Raw genomic sequence first — 24,749 nt, forward strand, 5'->3', positions numbered from 1 at the left:
GAACTCAGATCGCTGGGGTGAGACTCCAGAGCACTAATCACTTCACTACGGCACACTCACAGGAATTGCTGTAGGGCGTTGCAAATGTATATCTTTTATGCAGCTTTGACCTTTTTGTTAACATGCACATTACATTTGAGGTCATTATTTATTGCTGAATACTATAAACAGTTTGAGCTTGAAAGTGACAACCAAATTGGCTGAAATGCTGATAAAATGGTAAAATTGTTTATATTGAACATCATCTAACACTCTCACAGTGTGTCACGATAGCACAACGCTTTAGGCTCTGCTTTGTGAACTCTTCTTATTTCTTTGCGTCACTGGTTCAAATCCCGTTGATGACTTTTTTTGGTGTTTGCTATTTTTTGCAGCCAGTCGGAAATACAAACGAGACGTTTCATTCAGCCTTTTTATTGAGAATTTGAACAGTTTCGGAATCAGTGAAATTCCAAGTCGCTGTGATGACTCTGCAGTTGCGAAACACAAAACTGCGCAACTCGCCTTACAATAACAGTCCTAACTCGAGACGGGGAGCAAGATAACGTGGGACATGTAACACCGGAAAGACTACGTGCGCCGCGGACGTCAGACAAGATACATCAAATAAATGTAATATAAACAACAATTTTATCGAACCATCCGTGTCACTCCAAATCAATAAATCCATCAGAATCTTCGTCTTCCATGTCACTTGGGGAAAAAAAACCAAAAAACACAGCTGTTGACGCTGGAAGAACTTCGTGCGCCGTGGACGTCAGACTAGATCAAATAAATGTAATATAAACAGCAATTTTAACGATCAACTATACTAGTAAGTAAAGTGTTAATGATCAAGTAAAACTTTGCGAAAAAAAAAATTCACATTTAAGTCGCTCCTGAGTATAAATCCCCCCCACCCCACCCAAATTATGAAAAAAAAAAAACACGATTTATAGTCCGAAAAATACGGTAATAAAATTAATTGAAAATTATTACTGCATTTATGATGATGGTGTATTCACAAAAATCTTTGGTAGCTCATTCTCACAACAGCAGCCTCAGATTTCTTAGACAGATTTACAGTACAGAAAATAATCAATAAATGGGAAATGGGACGAGTATATTTTAAGCTATTAGGCTTAGCATCACAACTATTAATGTTCGCTTAAAACTGTTATCAACATTAACAGACTGAAATGGACTAATAAAAGTAACAGAAGTGTATATGATTTTAGTAAATTATTCTGGTGAGTATCAGCTGTGCAGTGCAATACACTCAAGTAAAAGTTGAAGTGCAGGCCATATTCTATTCTATTTATAAAATTTCTTCCAGGCCAATTGAAAATGTTTGGACATCCCTGGTCTACATCAAGGCATGACAGGCAGACCTGATTTTTTTTTTTTTTTAAGTTGGAACTTGCAACTCAATACCAAATTTCCCACAGACTTAGAGCAGTGTTTAATTTGCCTTTTGTCTAAGCAAGAACCCTATTGTTTTACGGTTGTTTGAAACCAAGATGTTTGAGGTAACTCCAGGTCAAATGCTGCACCAGCGTGGCTCTACTTGTCCCAATTTTTACTTAATTTTATTTATTTATTTATTTATTATTTTTTACTTGAGGTTGTATTATAAATAATATTTTCACATTCATATTTCCTTCAGAGCCATTGTTGTAACAAGGAAAACTCTCATGAAATATTGTAATAATAAATCAACCTTAAACATTTGTTTCGATTTCAAGGATGACCCCCTGACAAAATCTCACGCAACAATCTCTCACCAGCAGGGGCCTATATCAGCAAGTGAAACCGAATCTGTATGTGTTTGGAATCCGTGCGTTGGTGGGCAGAGTGTCGGGTGAGCGCTCTTCCTCTCAGCTCGGGTGTGCTCAGACGGGGGCTGGTCCTCCGCCTTGGACTCTGCACGGCGATTGGAGGGTGCAGGCAGAGCCCAGGAGCCTCCCTCTTCTGACACACGTTCAGTGGCGCACCAAGCGGCATGACTTTCACTAGACTCCAAGGGCGGGCGGTACACCTTCAGGAGTAAACAAACAAATATGGAGACCGTTGGAGTGCAAGTGTACAGACCCTGCTCATTTGACAGTTTGTGAGTATGGCGGCACAGAGGCTCGGATATTACAGGCATGTGTTAAAGCGAGGCATTTTGGAGTTATGTTGGAATATACGTCAGTTGATCATGTGCTGTCTGTGTTGACCCAGATCTGACCCCACAACCTCAAATCAGGATCAAGTTTTTAATGATGATAAATAGTCTCCATATGCCTACTTTTAAGCACAGGAAGACCAAGTAGACGTCTTACAAGTACTTGGATGTTGCTTTTTTGACCAGGCTGTGGTATTATCAATGACCAGTAGGCAGCACCATACATTGCTTTTAGAGAGATTTTAAGACTCAATTCTTCAATGTTGATTTCTTTTAAAAATCCCCTATTAATTTCATTGATATACAAAAAGTATGTTGCATCACATCAACATATATTAAAAACAAATAATCGTGGGTCTTGTAATTTCATCTAGTAACCTAATTGAATTAGCAACTCAATTTACAGGAGGCTGACATGTTTTGACACCATCTATCTCCTACGGACACCCAAAGGAGACGAACTTGTGTTTCTCGACCAGCATTGACTATACCATGTTTATTAGTGTTTATTACTTTATTTTATATGTGCTTACTTTATCACATTAGTACTAAAAATTAATAATTACTTTAGTTAATTAATAGTACCTTTTTGTGCCTTTAACCAGCTAAACAATATCCACTCACAAAAATAAGAAGTCACTTCAACTCAAAATTTGGTTCAGGTAGAATCATTTAGGACTTAATTGTACAAACTTAGAAATTGGAGAATGCCTCCACTACTTCCCTATCTGTGCCCAAAACTGGATTTAAACTTTGAGTGATTCTTAATGCATCCTTTCAACTGTGCATTTCATCCAACCCATTATTTGTCAGATCTCATTTCATCAATGCAACTGATTCAGCACATTTCACATTAGAGGTTCACTGATCAATTTCATCACTATGCTTGTAGAATGATAAAGAAGTTTAAAATGGAATGCTGGGCTCGAATTTATATTTTACATAAAAAATGCCTTATTTAACCACTCGATGGCAGCAAAGGTGATCTTTAAACTCACTCCAGTTTGCTGCATGTAGTTCAGATTTCAGACTTAGTTTGTGAGTTGGGAGAGCAGCAATTCAAGGTGGTAAAATGTTCAATGGCTACTCTTGTCTTCCCCATGTTGAACCAACAATGAGATGTTTTTAAGAAAGGAATATTATTTTTGTTTATTTGTACCTCATGCAAGCCATCAGCTAGTGCTGCACTCTTTACACTCACTTGGCCACTGGTAGCACTGGTGCAACCATCTTCCTCTTGTGCAACATGTCTAATGTCGAATAATTGAGTCCCTTTTATAATGTAATAATGCAGCGCCAGAAAAAAATAATTTAGGCTTGTTTCCCTGTGTTCCCTAGTTTCCACAGTGTGTCACTGATGATCACCTACTGTAATGTAGTGTACTGTATACTTCCATCCGAACGACTTGAGTAGGTTGAAGTAGAAGTTCACCGGATGCCCTGCAAAATAGGATATTATCATTTAAAAAAATAAAAATGACACAACTGACTAAGCTAAGCGTCAAACGTGGGATCCAGGTTTATGGGTAATGGCCCCGCATGTCAATTAACAAATTGATCATTAATTAATTGACTTGATTATTAAATAAATGAATGAATGAATGAATAAATAAATAAATAATTCACACTAATTGCATGCACTATCTATTTAGTGTACCCTTGCGCAAGTCAGCAGGATTCGGAAGGTGCTCAGTTCAGCTGCAAGCATTATGTAGTACTCTGAAATGTCTATGACACGTTCTGCAACAAATTCACCCCCTTTTTTTTATTCCATCTCTGATGTGGCCATTTTGCCACATGATGCCAAATCAAAATGTCAATACAGTTGCCAGGTCGGCTGTGTGACCATGTGACCATTACTCGAGTGTTTCTTTTCCCTCATCAAACCATTCTCCTCGTGAGGATGCTTTGTTCTCTTCTATCACCAATCTTGTGAGTTGGTGACAAATGCTGTTGAATGCTCTTCCTGTTTGTCGAGCTTTTTGTTGTGGCAGAGGTGATAAAGTGTATTGAAGACACACACTGGAATGTCTACAACTAGTTAAGGTTTCCTTTGTCTGCAGTAGGACTCAGCAATGATGCTGTACGTAGCTATTGGAGTTACATCGAAATGTCTTTTTAAAGGTCTACTGATGTTGAATTGTGGTGGCACAGTGGCTGACTGGTTACAACGGCAAGCTAGATTCAACAAAAAGGGAAATCTTTTGGCAGTGGGACTAAAATTAACAATATTAGATCCAGTGACTTGGATTTAAAATTCTGGGATGAAAGAAACACAATCACCCTTGCAGACAATGGAATTATGCATTATGAACTTTAAAGCAGCTTCTAGGTTTGGGATCTAGAACAAAGAAAAAAAAAAGAACTAAGCTAAAAACTTAAAGGCTCATTATGTTTTTTGTTTAGCTGCAGTTCAGTTAGATGGTTTTAATCTACTAAATAATTAACCAATACTGTATATTCAATATTTTAATATCTTACTGCCTGTCTTACGATAATGTAATCGTGCTATGGTGTATACTGGGAAATGTAGAATGTCATTGAATATGTCAGATTTTGATTAAGAAAATTTAATCAGATGTGTCTGTAGAGAATTGTAGTGTTTAATATTCATTAATATTCAGTATCTCACTGAATCGTGAGTGTAGCAATTGTTGGAATTTCATCAGAGTTCTGAAAAGGTTGCAAACAGTTGCAGAGTTGTTCTTGACGCAAAGAAATTTTCAGCCCGTGTTGCATGCGCAAAACTGTTGAAGACTATTGAAACTGTTGGCGAATGCCTGGCGTATGTCTTTGCCACTGTTTGCGACCTTAAACAAACCCTGACGAAAAATCTACATTTAGGCCGTGCACAAACTTGTGCGAACCTCCGCTGCTCAGTGAGATACAGGCTTAAGCAGTAATTAACTGTTGTTGACATTTTGCATCCAAGCCATGCATTTATTTCAAAAGAAGATGTTTTTTTTTTCTGACATCACATCTGCTCTTAGCTGATTAGTTCTTTTTGCTGTTGATTTGGTCAGGTGCCTACCACTCTTCACAAAACATCTAAAACACTCCAAGTTATTTTTTTCACGAGTCATAAAATGGGATTGTCAAAATACACAATACACAAAGTATTACAATCCACCTAACATCCATTTGTCACACTGGTTGAAATTGTAAATTCTGTCTCATGCAAATTTAGAGTATTTCTTGGGAATATAATGAAACCCAGTGTCACCAACTTTGCATCTTTGTTGCTATAATTAGTATAATTAGCTTTTCCGTCCCTTCTAGCAACTATCAAAAAAGAGACAAGCAAATAATCGTGAGACTTTTTGTGGTTTTACTGAAGATTTTTGAAAACTCTGAGATTAGGAGATGGACAGTCTTTTGCTTCCATTCTCTTGGCCAGTTTACTTTGAGACGTATTTTGGGAGATCAACCAGCAAGTAGTTTAATTTCACACTTCATGGGTGGGCAGGCACTAATTAGATAACTTAAGCGAGAAAAAGAATAAGCAACTGATATAATATGGTTGCACAAGCGTGCACGCTGTTTTTTTTTTTTTTTTAACTATGCTGTCTTCATAATTACTGGTAACAAACCCCATTTAAACTCATGTTAAATTGGGGTCAGTATTGACCTGCCATTATTTAAATCAGTGGTTCCCAAACTTTTTCAGACTAGCGCCCCCTTGGCTCCCCAGTGAATTCCTAGCGCCCCCCCCCCCACCAACTGACTCGTCCTACCGCACATGTTGTGTACAAATCGTCGTCCATCAACCCCCCCGTCGACTGACTCGTCCTACTGCACATGTGTCGTCAAACAAACGTTCGAACTTCTGACTTCGGACTGCCGCCCCCCTACCGCCCCCTTCAACTTCTGACTTTGGACTGCCGCCCCCTACCGCCCCCTTCGTCCTCACCGCCCCCCTACCGCCCCCTTCGTCCTCACCGCCCCCCCAGATCTTTCCACCGCCCCCAGGGGGGCGGTACCGCCCACTTTGGGAACCACTGATTTAAATTAATCCCACATAAAGTTTAGACATTCTAGTAGGCTATTTTGGAGTCAAATCTTAACACAAGCCACGGTCGGCACAGACTTTTCACAGCATCAGAAAGAGCTCATTGTTATCATTCAGGGGAAGGGCCTTCCTGTGTCAAGTTTGCATGTTCTCCCTGTCCCTGGGTTTCCTCCGGGCGCTCCGGTTTCCTCCCACATTCCAAAAACGTGCGTGGTAGGCCGATTGAGCACTCCAAATTAGTCGTATGTGTGAGTGCAGATAGTTGGCTGGCAACCAGTTCAGGGGTGTACCCTGCCTACCCCCCCAACGACTGCTGGGGTCATTGCTATCAGTCTCGTTTTTGTAAAATATCACCACGTGCTTGCCACTTGTTTGTTGCATGAACCCACCACCTATTGACGTCAGTGACGCATCCATGTTGGTTGTCAATTGATGGACCCCAGGCTGTCACCGTCATTCATGACGGTGCTTAGTACGAAAACAACACTGTTCTTCATCAAAAGAACAACATAGCCACAGGGAAGCATGGGGGTGGCAGCATCATGCTTTACGTTTGGTTTTTCTTCAGCTGAATCTGGGGTTTTATTCAAGTTGAAAGAAATTATGATCAATGGCAGCGTATCCAACTTTGAACTGAAAAATAGCACTCAGTTTAATAAATTGAGAGAAAATTGTACACATCTTAATGAATAATGCCACACACACACAGCTAAACAGGACCGTAAACTGAAAATGAATTACATTGCGTTCCGGTGTATACGCAGTGGATTAGCGATTAAAAATCTATCTAAGTACGATTTTTAGGATCACTCCCTTTTCTCCTGAACGCTGCTCTAATCCCTGTCATAAAAAGATGTTCACACTTGCACAAAATCACAGCTGAGAAGTTGTTTTCTTTTAGGTTCCCTCCTCTCTCTTGAAAAAAATGATTTGTTCAGTTTGTTCTAGGTCACATTTAAGTTTTGAAATTATATAGCTTTTTTCTATTTTTTCCATTAGAAAAATGCATTCTAACACAGGCATATAGACTTTTAATTCCAATTATTTGAATCAATAACCAGACGTGATCATTGACGACACAGTGGCAGCAAGACTAATAAAAACGAAACTAAGTCTGGTATAAAAAATTTAGTATTTCCCAGTAAATAATTTATGCTTCATTTTTACCATTAACGACAAAGGAAATATGGTTTCCTTGCTCTCTAGTATTTTTTTCTCTTGTTCAAGATTCACTGGGTATGTCTTCAGACAATGAGATTATATTCATTGCTGGGAGAGAAGGAGGGGAATTATGGTACGCTGAGGGCCCAACACCCACCCAATGCACGGCAGACCGAAGCGGTGTTTGACTCTGCCGGCTAATTAGTCCGATTACTGCACAGCTGGATTGGCCGACGTTTTGCCGAGTTGTATCAAAAGGATCACTCACTCCATGAAGGCTTCATCCCGACAACTTCTGCTTCAGCAGAGTCCCTCTATTTTAGGAGCGCCCGACCGACTCTGTCTGGGGAGTAACCGTCTCGGTTTGAAGAGAGTGGGAAAACTGAAACAGCCCCCCTTGTTCCTCTTTCTGTTATGTGAAACATTTTGAGCGTGCCGCTGAATTTAGCAACGTTTGGGCATTTCTACTTTTTTATTTGAGTCGTCCCTAACTATAAATATTGAGGGTTTTTTTTTTCCTTGATCCATATCATACCTCTCCACGAAGGAAACGGGGTCAGTCGTTCTTGTGTAATCATACACACACAAACAAATGGATTAAGACGAGACCATGAACGGTGCTCTAAAAAGGCGGGGAGGTTCGATGTTTATTTTCATCCTCTGTTAAAAAACATCTCCAAAGCAAATTTATAAATTTTTACTGCATGTGTGAATCTTAGAATGTTCACATGAAATGTATCAAAATGAAACCATATACACATCCTTTCAATGAACCATATTCAGTCACTTTAATGGAAAGAAAAGTCTAAAATGGATTTCTCTTGGGCAATGAAAATGATAAAAAAGTGGTCATGAGTTAAAATCAAAGTTGTTATATTTATGTATAATCATGAATGTAATTATTATTATTAGTAACGATTGTAAAAATTGTATACAACAATACAATTACGGAGTTTCATTTATTTCAATCAATAGGATCAGACAATGGTCAAGTTGAGTTCTACGTTTGTCAACATTTTAGAGGAAACATACTGTGCAAGTTTGTCAAAATTCATAACATGTCTGTGACTTGCTTTCGTCAAAGGATTAAGACTTACAACACGCTCTCCATTCCGTTTCTTCAGCTTCACTGAAATCAACCTGTTTTGAGAGGTGATCAGGTTTCAATGATACATCCACATAAACATCTAATTGTACAGTAGAGACAATTTAATCGCGCCACTAATTTAAGAAAAACAATTGAACAGAAAATGCGACGTCATTGCTACAACAACTGACTGAGTGATGGTATTGTGGGGTTTTGTTTTCTGTGATCGCAATTTACTCCTATGAATCGGCCCACACGATCCACTCGTGATGAAGTTCAACTTAACTTAGTCAGTGGCCGCCACTGCTGCTCAGTCTTTGCGTTTGCAAAGGCAAGCGTGGCGAGCGAATAGGACACGGCTTCACCGTGCAAGACAGGAGCAGGGAGCCAGAAAGCGCCACTGATATTTGGTGGGGAGTGGTTCTGTACTGTCAATCCCCTACAGAATTGAAGGCTAAATGAGAAAACGGTCCAGGAAGACAAAGTAATCACAAGTGCTGCGCAATTGGAGAGTGGCCCCACACCGAGCAACTAAATCCCGCAGGCGTGTGTCGAGGGAGACGTGCTCATGAATCAACACAGCTAATCTCTCACCATCATCTTGCTTGACCTCTCTCTCTCTCCACCTGACCTCTGACTGCCCTCTCATTTTCACTTTTAAGTTTCTGCTCTTCATCTCACCTTCTCAACCCGCCCCACGCCCTCTTTTGCTCCTTCCATTCGCCTCAGTCACCTAGCATCGTTTTTCCCTTCACCGCAGCTCGTCGGAGCAGCGCAGCGCATCCAAGCCTCCTCTCAGCTCCTCGGCCACAACCTCGCGCATCCTGCTGCGTCAACAGCTGATGCGCGAGCAGCTTCAGGAGCAGGAGCGGCGGGAGCAGCGCAGGCAGCAAGACGCCCAGTACCCACAAACCACAGCTGCACAGACCCCTGCCATCAATGTCAGCGTCCCTGCACCGGCCACCACACAGGTGCCCATGGAAGTGCTGAAGGTAAGATTCTCTCCGATTCTGGTGCGTAATGCTGGAGCAGGAACAGAAGAATATGACGGCAAGTGTGATTATTCGGCTATTTTCATCTCTGGAATCAGCGTGTGTCATTGCTGCAGTCTGAGCAGTGTATTTATAGACTCTATTGACTGTGGTGTGTGGACAGTCAGGCAATCACGGAATTACTCGGAGGGTGTGTGTAAAAAAAAAAAAAAAAAAAAAAAAAAAAAAAGGGGGTGAGTGAAGTGTGTTAGAATGTGTGTATATGGGGATTATCTTTCCTGAGAGAATTCCTCTTTAATGCATGCTGTGCTTCCAGCCATTTGGATTTAGCCATCTTTAATCCTATTTGCTCAGCTACATTCACATCTTTTCATAGCTTTGATTCCCTGGCAGTGCGAGGGCCGGGAAACTCTTAAGGTTTTTGTACGAGTTGAAGCCGTAGCGTTTGAGGGTGCATTCTTACGCCGCTCTTTGGTAAGTTTTCGTTTTGCCCAATTGTCCGGTAAATATAGCAATAGCTACTGTATGTGTGCCATTCTGTTGGTTTTATTTTCCAACATTGAAACTTTGCAGTTTATTTTCCTCACAAATGCTCTTAGAGTACTTTTTTCAGTTTTTAATTTCAAAAATGATTTTAAAATAGTTATTTCTGTTCTAAAATGTAATCTGCAATTTGTGAGGGTGGAAATGCATATTACGAGGGTTTACATGGATTCAGAATTTTGGAGCCGATCACCGATCAGCAAGCTAAAAATAAATTAACAATAATAATAATAACAACCATAATAATAATAATCAATACCATCACATCAATCCAGTCAATGTACAGTAGTTAAACAAATTTTTCATTTACCATCCTGCCGACCCTAAAATATTCACAAGTATTGGGACCGTCCTGGCCCACGAAAAGCAAACGTTTGCATATGATTGACGTTCATTGAAATACATTAGGCAAAAAAAATAACAAAACTGTAAAAATTCTCTCGAAACGCTGGTAACCATTCCATACACGAAAAAACGGTCAGACCACCCCCCCCCCCCATAAAATTCAAATATTGGGAAAAATACATCAAAACAAAAATGTTTACTGTACATGCTAAGAAATCTTGGATTATTAAAATATAACAAAAGTAAAATGTCTGCCTAATGGTGCATTTTCTAAACTTCTCATTTAAAAAGATTCATGAAACTATTTTGTTACCGTTTTTGATTATAATAGCTACTAATTCAAAATAATATAATTGCTACTAATTTCACATGCCATCTCGATATATTGTGGCTGCATGAGGACTTGATGAAAAGATGAAAATAGCATACGGGGAAAACCAGTAGAGAACCAAAGATCAATCTACAGAATATAAAGTTGTCGTGATTATAAAACACAAAGTTGTATAGTCTCACATGGAGTGTGTTGCAAAGGGCCTATACTCTGGCAGCTATTGAGTAATCTTTGTTGAACTAAATCCATCCACAGCACATTGAGAGATTTCATGGTTGCTTGCTCAGCCACACTTTCATCACCCTTGGATGTGTGTGGCATGGGCCAGCCATGGCACTCCAATACAGTATAAGGGCCACAAACAGTGGTCCTCTCACGCAGCACCAACCTAATCTGCAGCGCTTTGAGAGCTTTAGGGCGCCCCCTCCTCAAACCCTCACCTTGTGTACAATATGCCGCGTTGGAGTTATTTTTCTGGTTTGGCAAGAGCTTACAGACATTCTTCTCTGACTGAAGTTGTCAAATGAAAAGGCCGTTGCAGCTTGGCGCTGTTGAGCTGGGTTAACCTACTCCCCCTGTCTGTGGTTAGATTAGTCGAGTGCGCGCAAAGATCAGGGGTACCAGGCAGAGCTGCTGGCCCTCAAAAAGTGCAAACATTAAGCTCAGATGAGTTTATCTAAAGACTGATTGGACCCTTAATTAAACAAGTGACCTATGACCTCACGGGGTATAAGCAAGGGATCAGTTTAGGGATCAAGACAAAGGAGAGCATAGCCTTGCCACACACCGAACACTAATTCAGTGAAGAATGCTCGTAATTAGCCCATGCCGCTTTCATTCCACTGCATATTTAAGAGAGGAAAAAAAATACCTCTTTGAAATGTTTGTAGGATAACTTCCTAAAAGGGTTAATCATGATTCCTAGATTTTTTTTTTTCCTGGGGATTTATGGTACCTCAAAAGTTGTGTACATTTTCTCTTGGATTATACAATCAGTAACTCGTGACCCATGTAGTATGCAAAAATTGCACATCAACATTGGCAATGGAACTGTACAGAGGTGTAAAGCAACAGTAATAATTTAGGAGTCCCGTGGTTTATTTGACCTCCAACCACTAGGGGGCAGTTATTTCATTGTTTACTTAACTGAGCTGTATGGGCGCAAGTGGGTTTCCTTGAGTGCACGTGTCACTGACTGGGAAGCAAACAATTTTTGACAAGCGTGTTTTGTACATTGTGTGTTTTTCGTTGTTGATTTAGTTTATGGATAAATGACAAGTTGTGACTTTAAAAGAAATTAAATGTCGAACATTTTTTTTGTTGTTTTTACAGAGTACAAAAAATCAAAATCAATCAAAATTATGTGCGTCAATTATTCCCCAAATAAGCGTGACTAATCTTTTTTTCATAATCGAACAACCCTACAGCAACTACTGACTCAGTTAGGCTACGTCATGGGCTAGTCATATTACTTTTTGCGGTACATCAAAGAAAACTGGCATGGTGTAGGCAAACCTTCCAGCAGTATTTAAACAGCTTCCCCGAGAGCTCAAACAATAACAAATTTTTTAAAAAATATGTCGTAAGATTTGGCCTCTGATTTCAAATCTAGTTATCCATGAATTGGTGGTGTTATTTCATGAGGTGATTGTCATAACGACCCTCTGAAGGAAACTACAATTTGGCCAGTGACAGACAGGAGTTTAACACCAACATTGTTTCACTTAATGACCCAGAATAATTGACAGCCTTGCTTGTATTTGCTGAAACAGCAGTGACTTTGCCTAATATTAGCATCAGAGCGAGATAGCAGTTTGCATGGGTGAGTTAGTTGGCGTCCTGGGAATCAAAGACAGAGCTGTCAACACTCAGGCATAGAGCGTGAGATACACATTTCTCTCGAGTGTCACACTCACACAAAAAGAAGTCCCACCACTGGATGAAAAACGTTTTATCATTATTAAAAACCTCTTTTGGCGCTCTGATTGGATGTTGCTACTGTCAATTGCGAGCTTAATACATTGCCGATTGATTGCGTGCCAAAACCTACTTCTCTTGTGCACGCCCCCCCTTCAGATACAAACTGGTGAGTTTTGCTGCTTAACTCTTATTTCATAAATGCAATAGTAATCAGAATGCCATGTTAGACACAATATATTATTGTCAAGAAAATATTTGGGTTAACGTTGGGTTTTATGTACTAGAGAATTACCTTTTGCATGCACTGAAGAAAATTGAAAACCTCATTATGGTTTGTCTCTTAAAGATCACAATTTTTGGAGTGAGTCCCACAGAGCGTGCAAGCATTTTTTCGCGTCTCACAAAGTGATCCATTCTTTTGCTAATAGTTCCTTCTTGTTAAGTATTCTTCAGGAACACCACATAATGCCCAAAAGCATACAAGAGAAAAAAAGATTTCCCTTCGGAAGTAGTACAACAACATGCCTTGTCCATGTCTCTGACTCTAAATATCTTGTGTTGCTGATGCCTGCAGGGACTGCTTAAGGCTTCAGAATTATCTGGAAAAACAACAAGCTGTTTTGTTTGCTGTGGCCGCAGATGCAGTCAGTTAGTGTGTGTGATTCACAGAATACACAAAACGACATTTAAACCTGCTGCTCCTTCAAGCTTTAACATCCTTTCATAGCGCTCAAGGCACGTGACATTTGTAAATTCTTTACAGTGGCTATGGCAATTCAAAGTTACCTCAAAATAGCCTTTGATCCTTCCTGAATGTTGACATTTAATTATTATTTTCTTGCGTCAACCTACATAATTTCAACAAAAGCAAGAGTATACGTATTGACAAGACTGGAAGAGTCCACTCTCTGTCTGTCCCCACTAGGGGGCTCAAATAAATTCTGTGTATTGAGATAGTGTACAGTCTATGATCTATGATAAAAACCTTGAGGATGAACAAAATCTTGGAAACCCCAACTTCTGATATTTCCTCGTTATCGTCAATAGGGCAAAATGTTCTCCATGTTATGTGATGAAGACTATTTGCTCAGTGTGGCAGTACAGCTAAGGGCTTAAGTGAAAAGCTAATTTGACTGGGAAACAAAGTATTACAAAACACTTATTACACAGTTTATTTCATTTGCTAATCTATGACTAATCTGGAAATCAACAAACTGACAACCGCAGTTTGTAATTCTGTGGTGAGAATGATGTAAACATTTCTGAAAATAACTGAAACTCTTGTTCATTTGTTGTGGACCTACAGCTAAGCATGTAGTCAACATCCACGGTTTGTATTTAAAATTAAAAAAAAAAGAAATCTTCAAGGTTAGGATTGATTGAACCCATGTAAATGTGGTCCAATGTTCAAATAATGACTAGAAAGCATTTACATTTACATCGTGTCTAAAGTACTTGACAGTTGATCTATCCCCCATCTCCTTAAAACCACAGAATGTACTATTCAGCATGACAGCATCAACTATTTTTATGGTACACAATTTTCCTCTTTTTTTTGGGGACCGTAGACATCAAAACAACGAAATGAAAGATTGTTGTGAAAATGATATGTGAAGAGCACTTGGCAAGGAGAAGTTCTAAATGTGCCTGTCAGTCAACAAGTGCATTGATTGGCACTGTGTAATTCCAATTATGAGTTTAGTGAATGCATATTTCAAAATGTGGAGTTTGGTGAATTGTTACCTCTAACAAGGTTAAGAACCTCCGCTGTAATGTCCATCCATCCGTCCGCCCGTCCATCCATCCGTCCATCCATCCATCCATCCATCTTGTACCGTACGCATACCGCTTGTCCTCACGAGGATGAAACTGGAGCCTTTTGATGCTGATTTAAACTGAAAGACAGGGCACACCCTAGGCTGGTCACCAATCCATTTTTTGAAGCATAACCAACAAACAGGTTTTTCTCTCAAGGAACTTTACAAATTAAGCAGTGAGCACATCAAGAACCACACTGCTCATACTTTTACACCATAGCCGACTACCCAAATTTTAATCTATTAACCGCATTATTATTTTGTTTTTAAGTATTTAATGAGGCTTTGTTATTCCTGCACTCTTGTTGACTTTTCTCTGTGGCCTAATTCCTGGCACATTGACAACTGATTTGTTGAGTTTGAACCAGAACGGAAAGCAAACAACATGCTGAGAGTTGCAAGACAACATTGCTTGGCCCGCTGGATGGAAATTTGTTGGGTTTTTATGTTTTGTTTGGGTTTTTTTAAACTGCCTAATAGAAGCGTGGCAAAGAGGATGGTTGCATGCAAATTATTTAACAAAGACTTATCACTGAAGCACATCAAGCCCAAGGCATCACTTTAATGCAAAACATGTTGCAGTGCGCATGGACATCAGAGCGTCAGCAGTTCTTGTACGAGCAAAGCTAGTTTCTCATTGCGTCAAATATTTGGATTGTGGGAAATTAAAATGGAGTTGGACAGAAAAAGGAAGTTATGTGTATCTTCCTCACATCGATCCCAAGCGTTTTGCTTTTTTTGAGTTTGACACTATCATTGATTATTACAGATGTACCAGTGAAGTGAATGAAGTCCTTATCAGTCGCTAGATAGCAAAATTCCATCTTGTTTAATTCACTGGCCAGTACATCCCATTCTTTGCCTCGGGGTTATTGAAGTTCCTCTGATGAGCTGTAAATATCTCAAGCCCTCTCAGTGTTGTCCTTTTTACAACCCTGTAATGACAATTTGCTGCCCAAGGTGAGACCTACCTGCAGGACGTGTTTTAATGCACCTCACATGGCCACCGGGACAATGATATTGTATCCCAGCATGAACAACAGAGTGTTTGTGCTCTTGTGACATTTATAGGAACACAAGACTTGATTGTCTCACAGGTGGAAGGAAAGATAATAATAGAACAGTATTTTTTTTTTTTAATCATCTTTCTGGGGTAACTGTCACAGCACTCTTGACTTCACAAAATATCAAATTCATTTCTCTTGGGCCTGTCTGTTGGCTGAAAAGCGGCAGATGGCTCAAAGACTTCAACCCCCTTAAAGCAAGTATAGCCATGCCGAAAAGAAGAGGCAAAGTGTTATTGGTTGCTGACTCTTTCTGACGTTACAGGCAAAAAGTTGGAAACAGGGGACTTAAGGATATGGAGAACAAAGTTGTAAGAGGCTTCATTATGTACACTGTGCTGACATGGCCTCATTTGCTGAGGATCCACAGGGTTAAACAACTGGATGGGGCCAAGTTAAAGCCCGAGGCAGATTGGAGCTGAAGAGGTGGACCTTGCCAAACAAAGGCACTTACTGTTAGTGCAGCATCCTCGCATCAAGTGATACGCCATAAAGGCATAACTTCAGTTTTTACATGAAACAACCCAAATTTGAAAAGGCTCATTGTGTCTGCCGGCAATCTCTAACGCGCATAACTAATGACGTTTTTTTTTTTCCTTGCCATTTAAAGACAAGTCGGCGTTGGCTTCTCTCGTAGCCATCTCAGTCTTGAGAAAAGAAGCAGTTATCCATCACAGTTTAGATCTTAGTTAAAGCAAGAGTCTGCTTTTTAGACTGGACGTTTTTAATCAGTGCGCATAATGCTTGAGATGCTTGGATATCACCCTTATGAGGTATGTTTCTTTATATTTTTCTTGACAGTATAACTTGGCATTCAGCAATTTTGACATGGGCTTGACTTTGATGAGCAATGACTTCAATGCAACAAGCTGCTCCAACTTAAATTTATTTCATTGTGATGCTCTGACATTGGATAAAACTGTAGCCAGTGAGTAAAAAAATGCAATGGTACAAGATATACTGGCTTGGCAAAAATGAGAATAGGGACCCTGGATCACAGACTATCGTGGTTTATGCCTCTTTTGTTGTGTTCATTCGCATTTGTGGTAACATTAGTGTCCTAATATGTGTGCAGTGCTTATACAAACTTTGCTTCACATTAAACTGATCAGAAACACAGTTATGTGCATGCTGCATTATACTTGACTTCTTTAACTTTTGTCCTTGAATTCATCACATTCATTTCTTTCAGGTTGAAATTACATATGAGATATTTAGCACATGCTACCAAAAAAATTATGGATAACTAAAAATCATAGTATTAGTAACAGTGGTGGTTGCCTGGGTCTTCAGTGGGGACTTACCCGACTTAATACCTCCATTATCATCTCGCATTTATAGAAACAACTAATACTACACAAAAAATGCAAGATAACAGTATGCTACTGTGCCACGAATATCATCTGCAAAATTTTAATAACATGGCAAAGTTATGACAAACGAATCAGAGGATGGAAAAGTACAGCTCGCCGGTTCTGACCGTGTAAGAACAAATTTGAAATCTGATTGCTAATATAGTTTAACTAACATTGGCCAGCACTACTGATTTTCAAGATCCTTGGTGGATAACATTGATGTGGCAGAACGTAGAGGCTAAAATTTTATTGGCCCAAAAAAAAAAGCTCTAATATCCACACACTGGAAGAGGTGCAGCCAAGAGATATGCTACAGTATAACGAGTTGGGAATAAATGAATACAATTTGAAGAAACAAATATTAGGATTTAGGTTGTAACTATAGCTCACTGCGTTTGCGAGTGTATAGGAAATGATCTTACAGGCTCCAATGTCCCACAACTGATCAATATGCTATAAAGGTTTGTGTCATCTTATGTAAGTGAACTACAATTAAACAATCAGAATGCGTCCTTGCTAATATCGCAGCTATTGACAATCATACCTTAGCCGTTAAAAGTTACAGGTCGACAAATGCATTTTGACCTCTGTCACAGTGAAATTTCATAAAATACATTTACATATGATTTCCTAAAAAAAAAAAAAAAAAGCAAACCCTAAATGTTCCGTCAAATGTGATGAACTAAAGGACTGCCTGTACTTAAGCAAAAACTATAGTTGTCTTTTTTTATTTTATTTGTCGACAGTCAAATGATCAAATCATCCTAATCACATTGAAAAATAATCACAGGCTAATTATAGTTGTCAGACATATTTTGTGTTTGTATTAGACTGCAACATGTTCACTCTTGACTGTGCAATCTTAAAACGAGGTATTTCTTAGCTCCCAGCTGTGTTAAAAATAACAAAACATTGAAACAGTGATTGTGTAGACTTTGTTTTTTCTACTGTACTGTATTTCAGTTGCGTTTGGCAATGTTTTGAATGTTCTCTTGGGCCACAACAGGTGCAGACTCATCTGGAGAACCCGACCAAGTACCACATCCAGCGCTCCCAGCAGCAGCAGGTCAAGCAGTACCTGGGAAAGCTTGGCTCACAGGTACTGAGCTTGCCTTGTCCCAACCAGTCCTCTGACCACGGGGGCATGCCGCCAGGGCCGGGCAACAGCGCCCCCAACAGCCCTATGGCCTTACTGACCCTGAACTCGAACTGCGAGAAAGAGGTTACCTACCGCACTTGTTCTCATTCATTGCAAACCAACGCCTATTTTTGATGACCTTTCACTTGATTGACATATTTTTGCTTTAGATGGATGATGTCATCGATGACATTATTAGTCTGGAGTCCAGTTACAGCGATGATATCCTCGGCCTGATGGACCCAGGACTTCAAATGGCCAACACGGTACATCCTTAAAGGGGAAGTCACCCCGAACATTTTCTATACAATAATATGTTGTACGTGTCCCCACTAGTCTAAACTCGGCATTCTGATTAGTATTGCATCTGTGGAATAGGAGTTAAGCAGCAAAAAATCACCCGTTTTGATCCATCTTATGGGGGTGGCCATTTTACTACTTCCTGTCGACTAAAAATGACATCACAGTCGCCGCTCTTGGGTCACAACCAATCACAGCTTAGCTTCAGAAAATTGGTGGCAACTGTGATGTCATTTTAAGTCGACAGAAAGTGGCAAAATGGCCGCCACCTGAAATGAATACAAGCATCAATTCACATTTCAGAAACAAAACAAGAATCATGAAACAGCACTGCGTTTCGACTAGTTGGACTGTACAGAACAGATTATTACATATAAATAAAATTTGGGTGTTGACTTTCCCTCACCATCTTTCTCATCATCTGTGCAAGCAACCCCCTAACCGCTTTGTGTTCCACAGATCCCAGTGCCCACCACCATCATGGACATGTATGGAAATCAGGGCATGTCCCAGCAAGGATTGCCCATCAGCAACTCTTGCCCTGCCAATCTGCCCAACATCAAAAGGGAATACTCGGGTAAGTGCTTCGAGAATACGGTTGATAATGAAAATTATGCATTGTTTCATCTTCTCTGCATGGAAAACATCAATGCAAAGTTCTACTCCTTTGTGCTTCCAATAATATACCATCGTATTTACTGGGGTCAATGAGAAGACTCGTTTCTAATGGTTCTTTCTGTTTGTGTCTCTCGTGTACGTCACGGCGCTGAAAACAACATCTGCCACGCAGCGTCACAATCTCCGGCCGTAATGCACATGTTGGATAAGTCCGGATCATGTGGAAAATTTGACAACTATCAGAGGCCTGAAGGATATCCCGTTGGTATGTGTGACATTTGACTTTAAAATGTCGGCGCTATCTCGGTTAGACGTGCACTGATGTGTTTCCCATCAGCAGAAGTAAGAGCTCTAGCAAAGGAGAGACAGAAGAAGGACAACCACAACTTGAGTGAGTGTTGGATTCATTTGCAAATCTTCTCAGCTATCACTTGAATGTTATGTTCAATATCATCTACTTTTATTCCGCAGTTGAGAGAAGACGACGGTTCAACATTAATGATCGTATCAAGGAACTGGGAACTTTAATTCCAAAGTCAAATGACCCGTAAGTTACTCCTTTTATCCATTTTGGTTACAAAACTCCTTGTTCTGTCAAATGATGGGACCCCTAAATAATGCCTGGTTTGATTTATTATAATGACATAAAAGAGTGTATGAGTGTCCAAGTGTCCATATTGATATTAGGGCTGGCAAGAAGGGTTTCTGCCAAATTTAATTTGTCAGTAAAGACAAGATTTTTTTATTTTATTTTGATGACAATTACACTCCACCCAGGACATTTGATGTGATTTAATTTAATTTTTTTATGTAATTTTAATTTTATTTTTTATGTAATTTTCAATGAATTCATTTTTCAATTCAAAACTTTGACTGCGAAATTTGACTTTTACTGTAGTCGTTTTTGCAATGGTAAATGAATTTAACTTGTTACGTATTTTCTAATTTAATTTTTTTTCATAAATTCAAAAATTTGACTGCAAATATTTGACTTTCATTGTCGTTTTTGCAGTCGTAAATGAACTTGTTAAAATATTGTGTCCTCTTCTGCAAGTTTCAAAGAAGCTTGAACTTTTGCAAAAAAAATAAATAAAAATAGGCTGTCGTTTTTAGTTTTTTCAAACTGACCCAAAATGTTCTTTTTTCCACAAGGCTGGACTGTTTTTGTTTTTCGTCAGCACATAAAATGGAAACAAGAATGTTTGATTGATACGCGACTAGCTGAGGTAGCAACAGTGTCAAATTGATATTCGGGGGAAATGAAAGCGGGCATTGCCTGGAACCACAGGATGTCTCCTTTTAGACATTGAGCCTGTAATACTGTACATCACAGCTGTTTAAAAAACAGCAGAAACATGGAAGCCTGGGGGGGCTCCTCCTGACTCCTCAGCGTCAAACACGTGTGAATTATGGTGGCCTCAATTTATGACGTGCCGCATTAGCAACACGGTCTCAGTAGCATTAGCTGTGTCTGATATTTAAGGGTCTAACAAACATGGCTAACTTAAGACTGCTGCACGCTTCTCAGAGACATGCGCTGGAACAAAGGCACCATCCTCAAGGCTTCCGTGGACTACATCAGGAAGCTGCAGCGGGAACAACAAAGGGCCAAAGAGCTGGAGAACTGTCAGAGGAAGCTTGAAAATGCCAATCGGCATCTTATGCTGAGGATACAGGTAGGGGAATATGTCATCTTGATCCTTTTTGATTCCAATGAGTTTTATATTACAATTGGGTAGCCTCCAAAAGTGAGGCTTGGTTTTGTGGTTCTGTGACATGACATATGACATGCATCAAGCTGATTTAATATGCGTCATCTCCTCTTAAACATATTTACAGAAACAAAAACTAGCACAAAACTAAGTTTAACACGGATTTCAGTGCATTTGGAGATCATTTGAGCGAGAACTATGTTATGGACTGAAAGATTTTCACTATCCTAGTGCTGACAAGTCATCTTTGGTGCAAGGCGTAGTCAAAGGTTGTGCTGAACCAATGTATTTTCCCACTTTCCCACCACGCCTGCTGTGTGCAGGAGTTAGAGATGCAAGCTCGAGCTCACGGCCTGGCCATCACGTCCTCGGCATTGTGCTCCGCCGACCTCATAGGCCGGAGGATCAAGCAGGAGCCCGCCCTGGAGGACTGTCACCAGGAGCTGTACACACTGCACCCCCACACGCATCACCAGCACCACCCAGCCTGTACCCCCGAGGCCCCCGTCACCCTAGAGCAAAACGAGGTTCACACAGATTTTTCCGACGGGCAGTACGGCATTCACGGCAGGCCAGCCTCCAAACTCAACGACATCCTCATGGAAGACAACGTATCGCCCGTGCAAGGCGGGGACCCTTTGCTCTCTTCCGTCTCCCCGGATGCCTCCAAGGACAGCAGTCGCAAGAGCAGCGTGAGCATGGATGAGAATGAGCAGGGCTGTTAGCGCCCCCCTCTGGAAGAGCCCCTCCATAAGGCTACACTCTGGGCTGCTGGTGTTTTGTTTGTTTTTTTTGTCTGTCTGCGTTAACATGTTTTTCAGTCTTTGGCTTTCTTTTTTTTTATGATATTTGTGTCTTTGGAAGTCCTCAACCTTGATTTCAAGGATTGATTTTTAAAGTTGCTTCGCTTTAATCAAAACTTTGATGACAATGAGTTGAGAGTTTTATATGTAAAATAGACCTATTTATCTTAGGGTACATGCTAAATTATGTCTATTTGTGGTGATTCCAAAGAATCTGAGGAAATTCTAATTGAAGGTAAAATATAGTATATGTTGTGGTGAGAAATAGCAATAATAGAAGAAATCTATTTATTACTGTAGTGCTTTACACTCCTCGTGTCTTAGAACTTGAACATGCCTTAATATGACATCAGAATCGCTATGCACATGCTATGCACATGCTATGGTTGTTAGCCTTCATCCAATGAAAACCATGACGATTTAATCATATGTAGATTGAAGCCAATTCATGTATCTAAATAATTTGTTCATACAACCACCCTCCGACGTAATTTATGGTCAGCCGAATTGCATTTTTCCCCCATGTCTGAATATTTTTAGGAAAAAATAGAAAAGCACAACAAATTTAACAAACAAGAGGAGGTCAGCTGACTTGATTAAATATTAGTATGACTTGAATAACACAAAATTTACAGACATAAAGAAAACACATTTTTAAACAAACTCATTGGTATTTTTAATTAATATTGTGACAGTGTGTAAAAATTACTTTTATGTTATTTACAAATGTTATATAAAAATGTAAATAGCAAATTGATAAGATCAGTTTTAGTCAGTGCTTCTGATCAGTGCATTTTTTTCAGAGATCCTCCACAATTATGCTTAATTTAGCCAAAATTACAGGTGATAAGTGAAAAACATGAGTAAATAGTCATAATATTATCCCAAACGACATGAGATGTTAAGAGCAGCTTTTATTTGCCACCTGAATATCGCATCCCTCACCGACCAAATGGCTGAAATATTTTCACCTGTCAAGTCATCGGAGTGCACATTTCTACAACAAGCATGCATCAAAAAGAATTTATGTGAGCATTTTTTTTTTTTGTGAAGGACAACAAGGCGACTGCATATGGATTCTGAATGAAGCGCATGGAAAAAAAAATCAAAACACTGGAATGACCTCTTTAAATCAAGTTGTTTTTTATTGTCTGTATCTGTGCATTGAGTCATGTGATTGTTGTTTGCTTTTCCTACTTTTAAACAATATCGTGTAAGACTGATGATTTTTTGCCACGTATGAACATTGTGTATTTGTTTTCCAGCAATTGTAGCACATTGCGCAATTTTGTCATCTACCCTGTTACAATTCAGTCTCCAGCTAGGCAATGGTGGACTTTGTGCCTGTCCATTCACATAGTGACAATGTGATGATGTCATCTTTATAAATGATGTTAAGTGCCTTGTGTAAGAGGAGCTATAGATACTGGCACTACCATTGGGTTTTAGATGTTTACTGGTGTTTAGGGAGAACGTCAAGCTGCTTTACAAACTTTTTGCAGTTAAAAAAAAAAAAATCCAAGAGCTTGTCGGATGACAAGCATCTTATGATAAAATAAATAAAGCATTGACCATAGTTAATAATGGAATTAATTGATGTAGAAGAATGTTTTAAGACAGTGGTCCCCAACCTTTTTTGCGCCACAGACCGATTACATGTCAGAAAATATTTTCACCGACCGGCCTTTATATAAATAAATAATACATTTCTAATAAATATATAAATACGATGAAATAAAATGATACGACTGGCATAAAAACAAATACAAAGCGCATAAAAATCAAACTCACCATGAAGTATCTGCTCCGTAGCTTTGTTTTGGTTGCTGTAACCGCAGAAAATCCCGTTGGAAAGGGAAGCAGGGTTTTCAGTGCTTTTGTGGCGATCTCGGGATATTCTGCCTTGATTTTAATCCAGTTTTTTGTTTTCTTTCTTGGAAGTTGTACCCTCTTCCTCTGTCTCCACATTGGGCCTTTTCCTCTTTCCAAACATCTCTTTTTCTTACCCATTTTTGCTAGCTTCGGGACGGGACCGGGACGAGCGTCTTGACCTGAATTCACCTGTGTCAAGAGGCACAGGTGAACCGACGGATGTCACTGGGAGAGAATCCCCCAGATTTTTTTTATATTTTTCAAAATAAAAATCATTTTTGCTAACTTTGCGGGCTCGACTGGGGAAACGTGTCATGTGACCGGGACGAGCGCCTTGACCTGAATTAATTGATCGTCGATAATATATAGTATATATATTTTTTTCTTTCTGTGCGGCCCGGTACCAAATGACCCACGGACCGGTCCTTGGCTCGGTGGTTGGGGACCACTGTTTTAGGAGAACGACCTTTAATTTAACTGTGATTAAACCTATCCCTGTTAAATGTATATTTTTACACATTTTCTTTTTATTTTGGTAAATAATCTTTTTTAAAAAAGAAACTTTGTTCTAGTCTCACTCTTCCTGACAACAAACGTCATGTTAATCAAATGAATAAGCTTCTCTAACAAACACAGCCACATGTCATGAATATTGGGTAATATTCTTGTGCCAATTTATTATTCTGTTGTGGGAGAGGTGGCTTGTTTTGATATAGATTTTATATTCTTGGCAGTGATACTTTATTATATTTCCGACATATGTGTTATTTATTATGTGTTGAACACATTAAGGATTATAATCCCCCCAACTTGAATAGCACATTTCACACTGTTATTTCTGAATGTAATTTAAATTGATGACAGACACAAATGAGCTGCCAGTGTGCCAAAGTTACTCAATGTACAGTTGCTATACCACCTTATTCGGTCAGCTCCCCCACCATACAGTAGTTATAGTGCTCGTAATAATCAAGTGTGGCTTTAAAATGAACGGGTTAAGGCTCGTTAACTTTTCTCGAAGTTTGACCGTCTTTATTACGTGGTGCGAGTAACACTTTGGTTGGATTCCACTTCAAGTCCAGGCAAAGCAGAGACCTCCCTTTAGACAAATGACTACCTACCAGTAGGATTCCTCTTTTGATGCCAAACTTGAGATCCAGAAGACATCTCTTAGGTGTACTCTTAAAGCTTTGGAACATAATGTTGCCTACCTGCAACCAGGTCACAACCTTGACATACGAACTGAACCCACAAATGTGAGTTTGTTTTCAGTGATGCTCCATTGAAGGCGCCTGCTGTGATTTGAGGTCACATTTTCATTTGAAACATCAAATTAGACAGATGTACTTGTTGTCATGTCCTGTGGTTCATCCTAATGTATTCTCTGCTTCTTGTTGCTCCGTTTTGTTGATGTGTAACTATACGTAGTTAATGTACACACTCGACGACTCTGTGAACTCAAATTACATGCAGAAAAAACATTAAAAGGTTTATTTAAAAAATGTGGAGGGTTTTATTTACTTACGCTTCGTGCAA

General features: G+C 39.5%; 1 protein-coding gene and 1 long non-coding RNA gene across 4 annotated transcripts in view; one reads left to right on the plus strand and one right to left on the minus strand.

Annotated features, from left to right (window-relative positions):
• The window catches only part of mitfb (melanocyte inducing transcription factor b), a 32,197-nt gene extending 7,482 nt beyond the window's left edge, over positions 1 to 24,715 (plus strand). Inside the window, exons 1-10 of one of the 3 annotated variants that reach the window (XM_088365769.1) lie at positions 1,963 to 2,089; positions 9,164 to 9,395; positions 17,777 to 17,992; positions 18,079 to 18,174; positions 18,668 to 18,785; positions 18,999 to 19,091; positions 19,164 to 19,217; positions 19,298 to 19,373; positions 20,355 to 20,502; positions 20,862 to 24,715. In XM_088365769.1, coding sequence (XP_088221895.1) covers positions 2,040 to 2,089; positions 9,164 to 9,395; positions 17,777 to 17,992; positions 18,079 to 18,174; positions 18,668 to 18,785; positions 18,999 to 19,091; positions 19,164 to 19,217; positions 19,298 to 19,373; positions 20,355 to 20,502; positions 20,862 to 21,263 — 1,485 coding nt within the window. In that variant the 5' untranslated portion in view covers positions 1,963 to 2,039 and the 3' untranslated portion in view covers positions 21,264 to 24,715. Of the gene's footprint in view, positions 1 to 1,962; positions 2,090 to 9,163; positions 9,396 to 17,776; positions 17,993 to 18,078; positions 18,175 to 18,667; positions 18,786 to 18,998; positions 19,092 to 19,163; positions 19,218 to 19,297; positions 19,374 to 20,354; positions 20,503 to 20,861 lie in introns of those variants that run through there. The other 2 variants (XM_088365753.1, XM_088365760.1) reach the window with 2 other exon arrangements.
• On the minus strand, positions 947 to 23,537 carry LOC148401736 (uncharacterized). Its single transcript, XR_015855127.1, has 4 exons — positions 23,133 to 23,537; positions 14,278 to 14,429; positions 3,516 to 3,586; positions 947 to 2,017 (listed from the first exon to the last, which is right to left on the minus strand). It is a non-coding gene; the product is annotated as an uncharacterized LOC148401736 (long non-coding RNA).
• Positions 24,716 to 24,749: the final 34 nt, after the last annotated feature.

This window comes from Syngnathus floridae, chromosome 2 (genome assembly GCF_059516105.1).
Source record: "Syngnathus floridae isolate MCC-2025c chromosome 2, RoL_Sflo_1.0, whole genome shotgun sequence".
In the NCBI taxonomy this organism is placed as follows: domain Eukaryota; kingdom Metazoa; phylum Chordata; class Actinopteri; order Syngnathiformes; family Syngnathidae; genus Syngnathus; species Syngnathus floridae.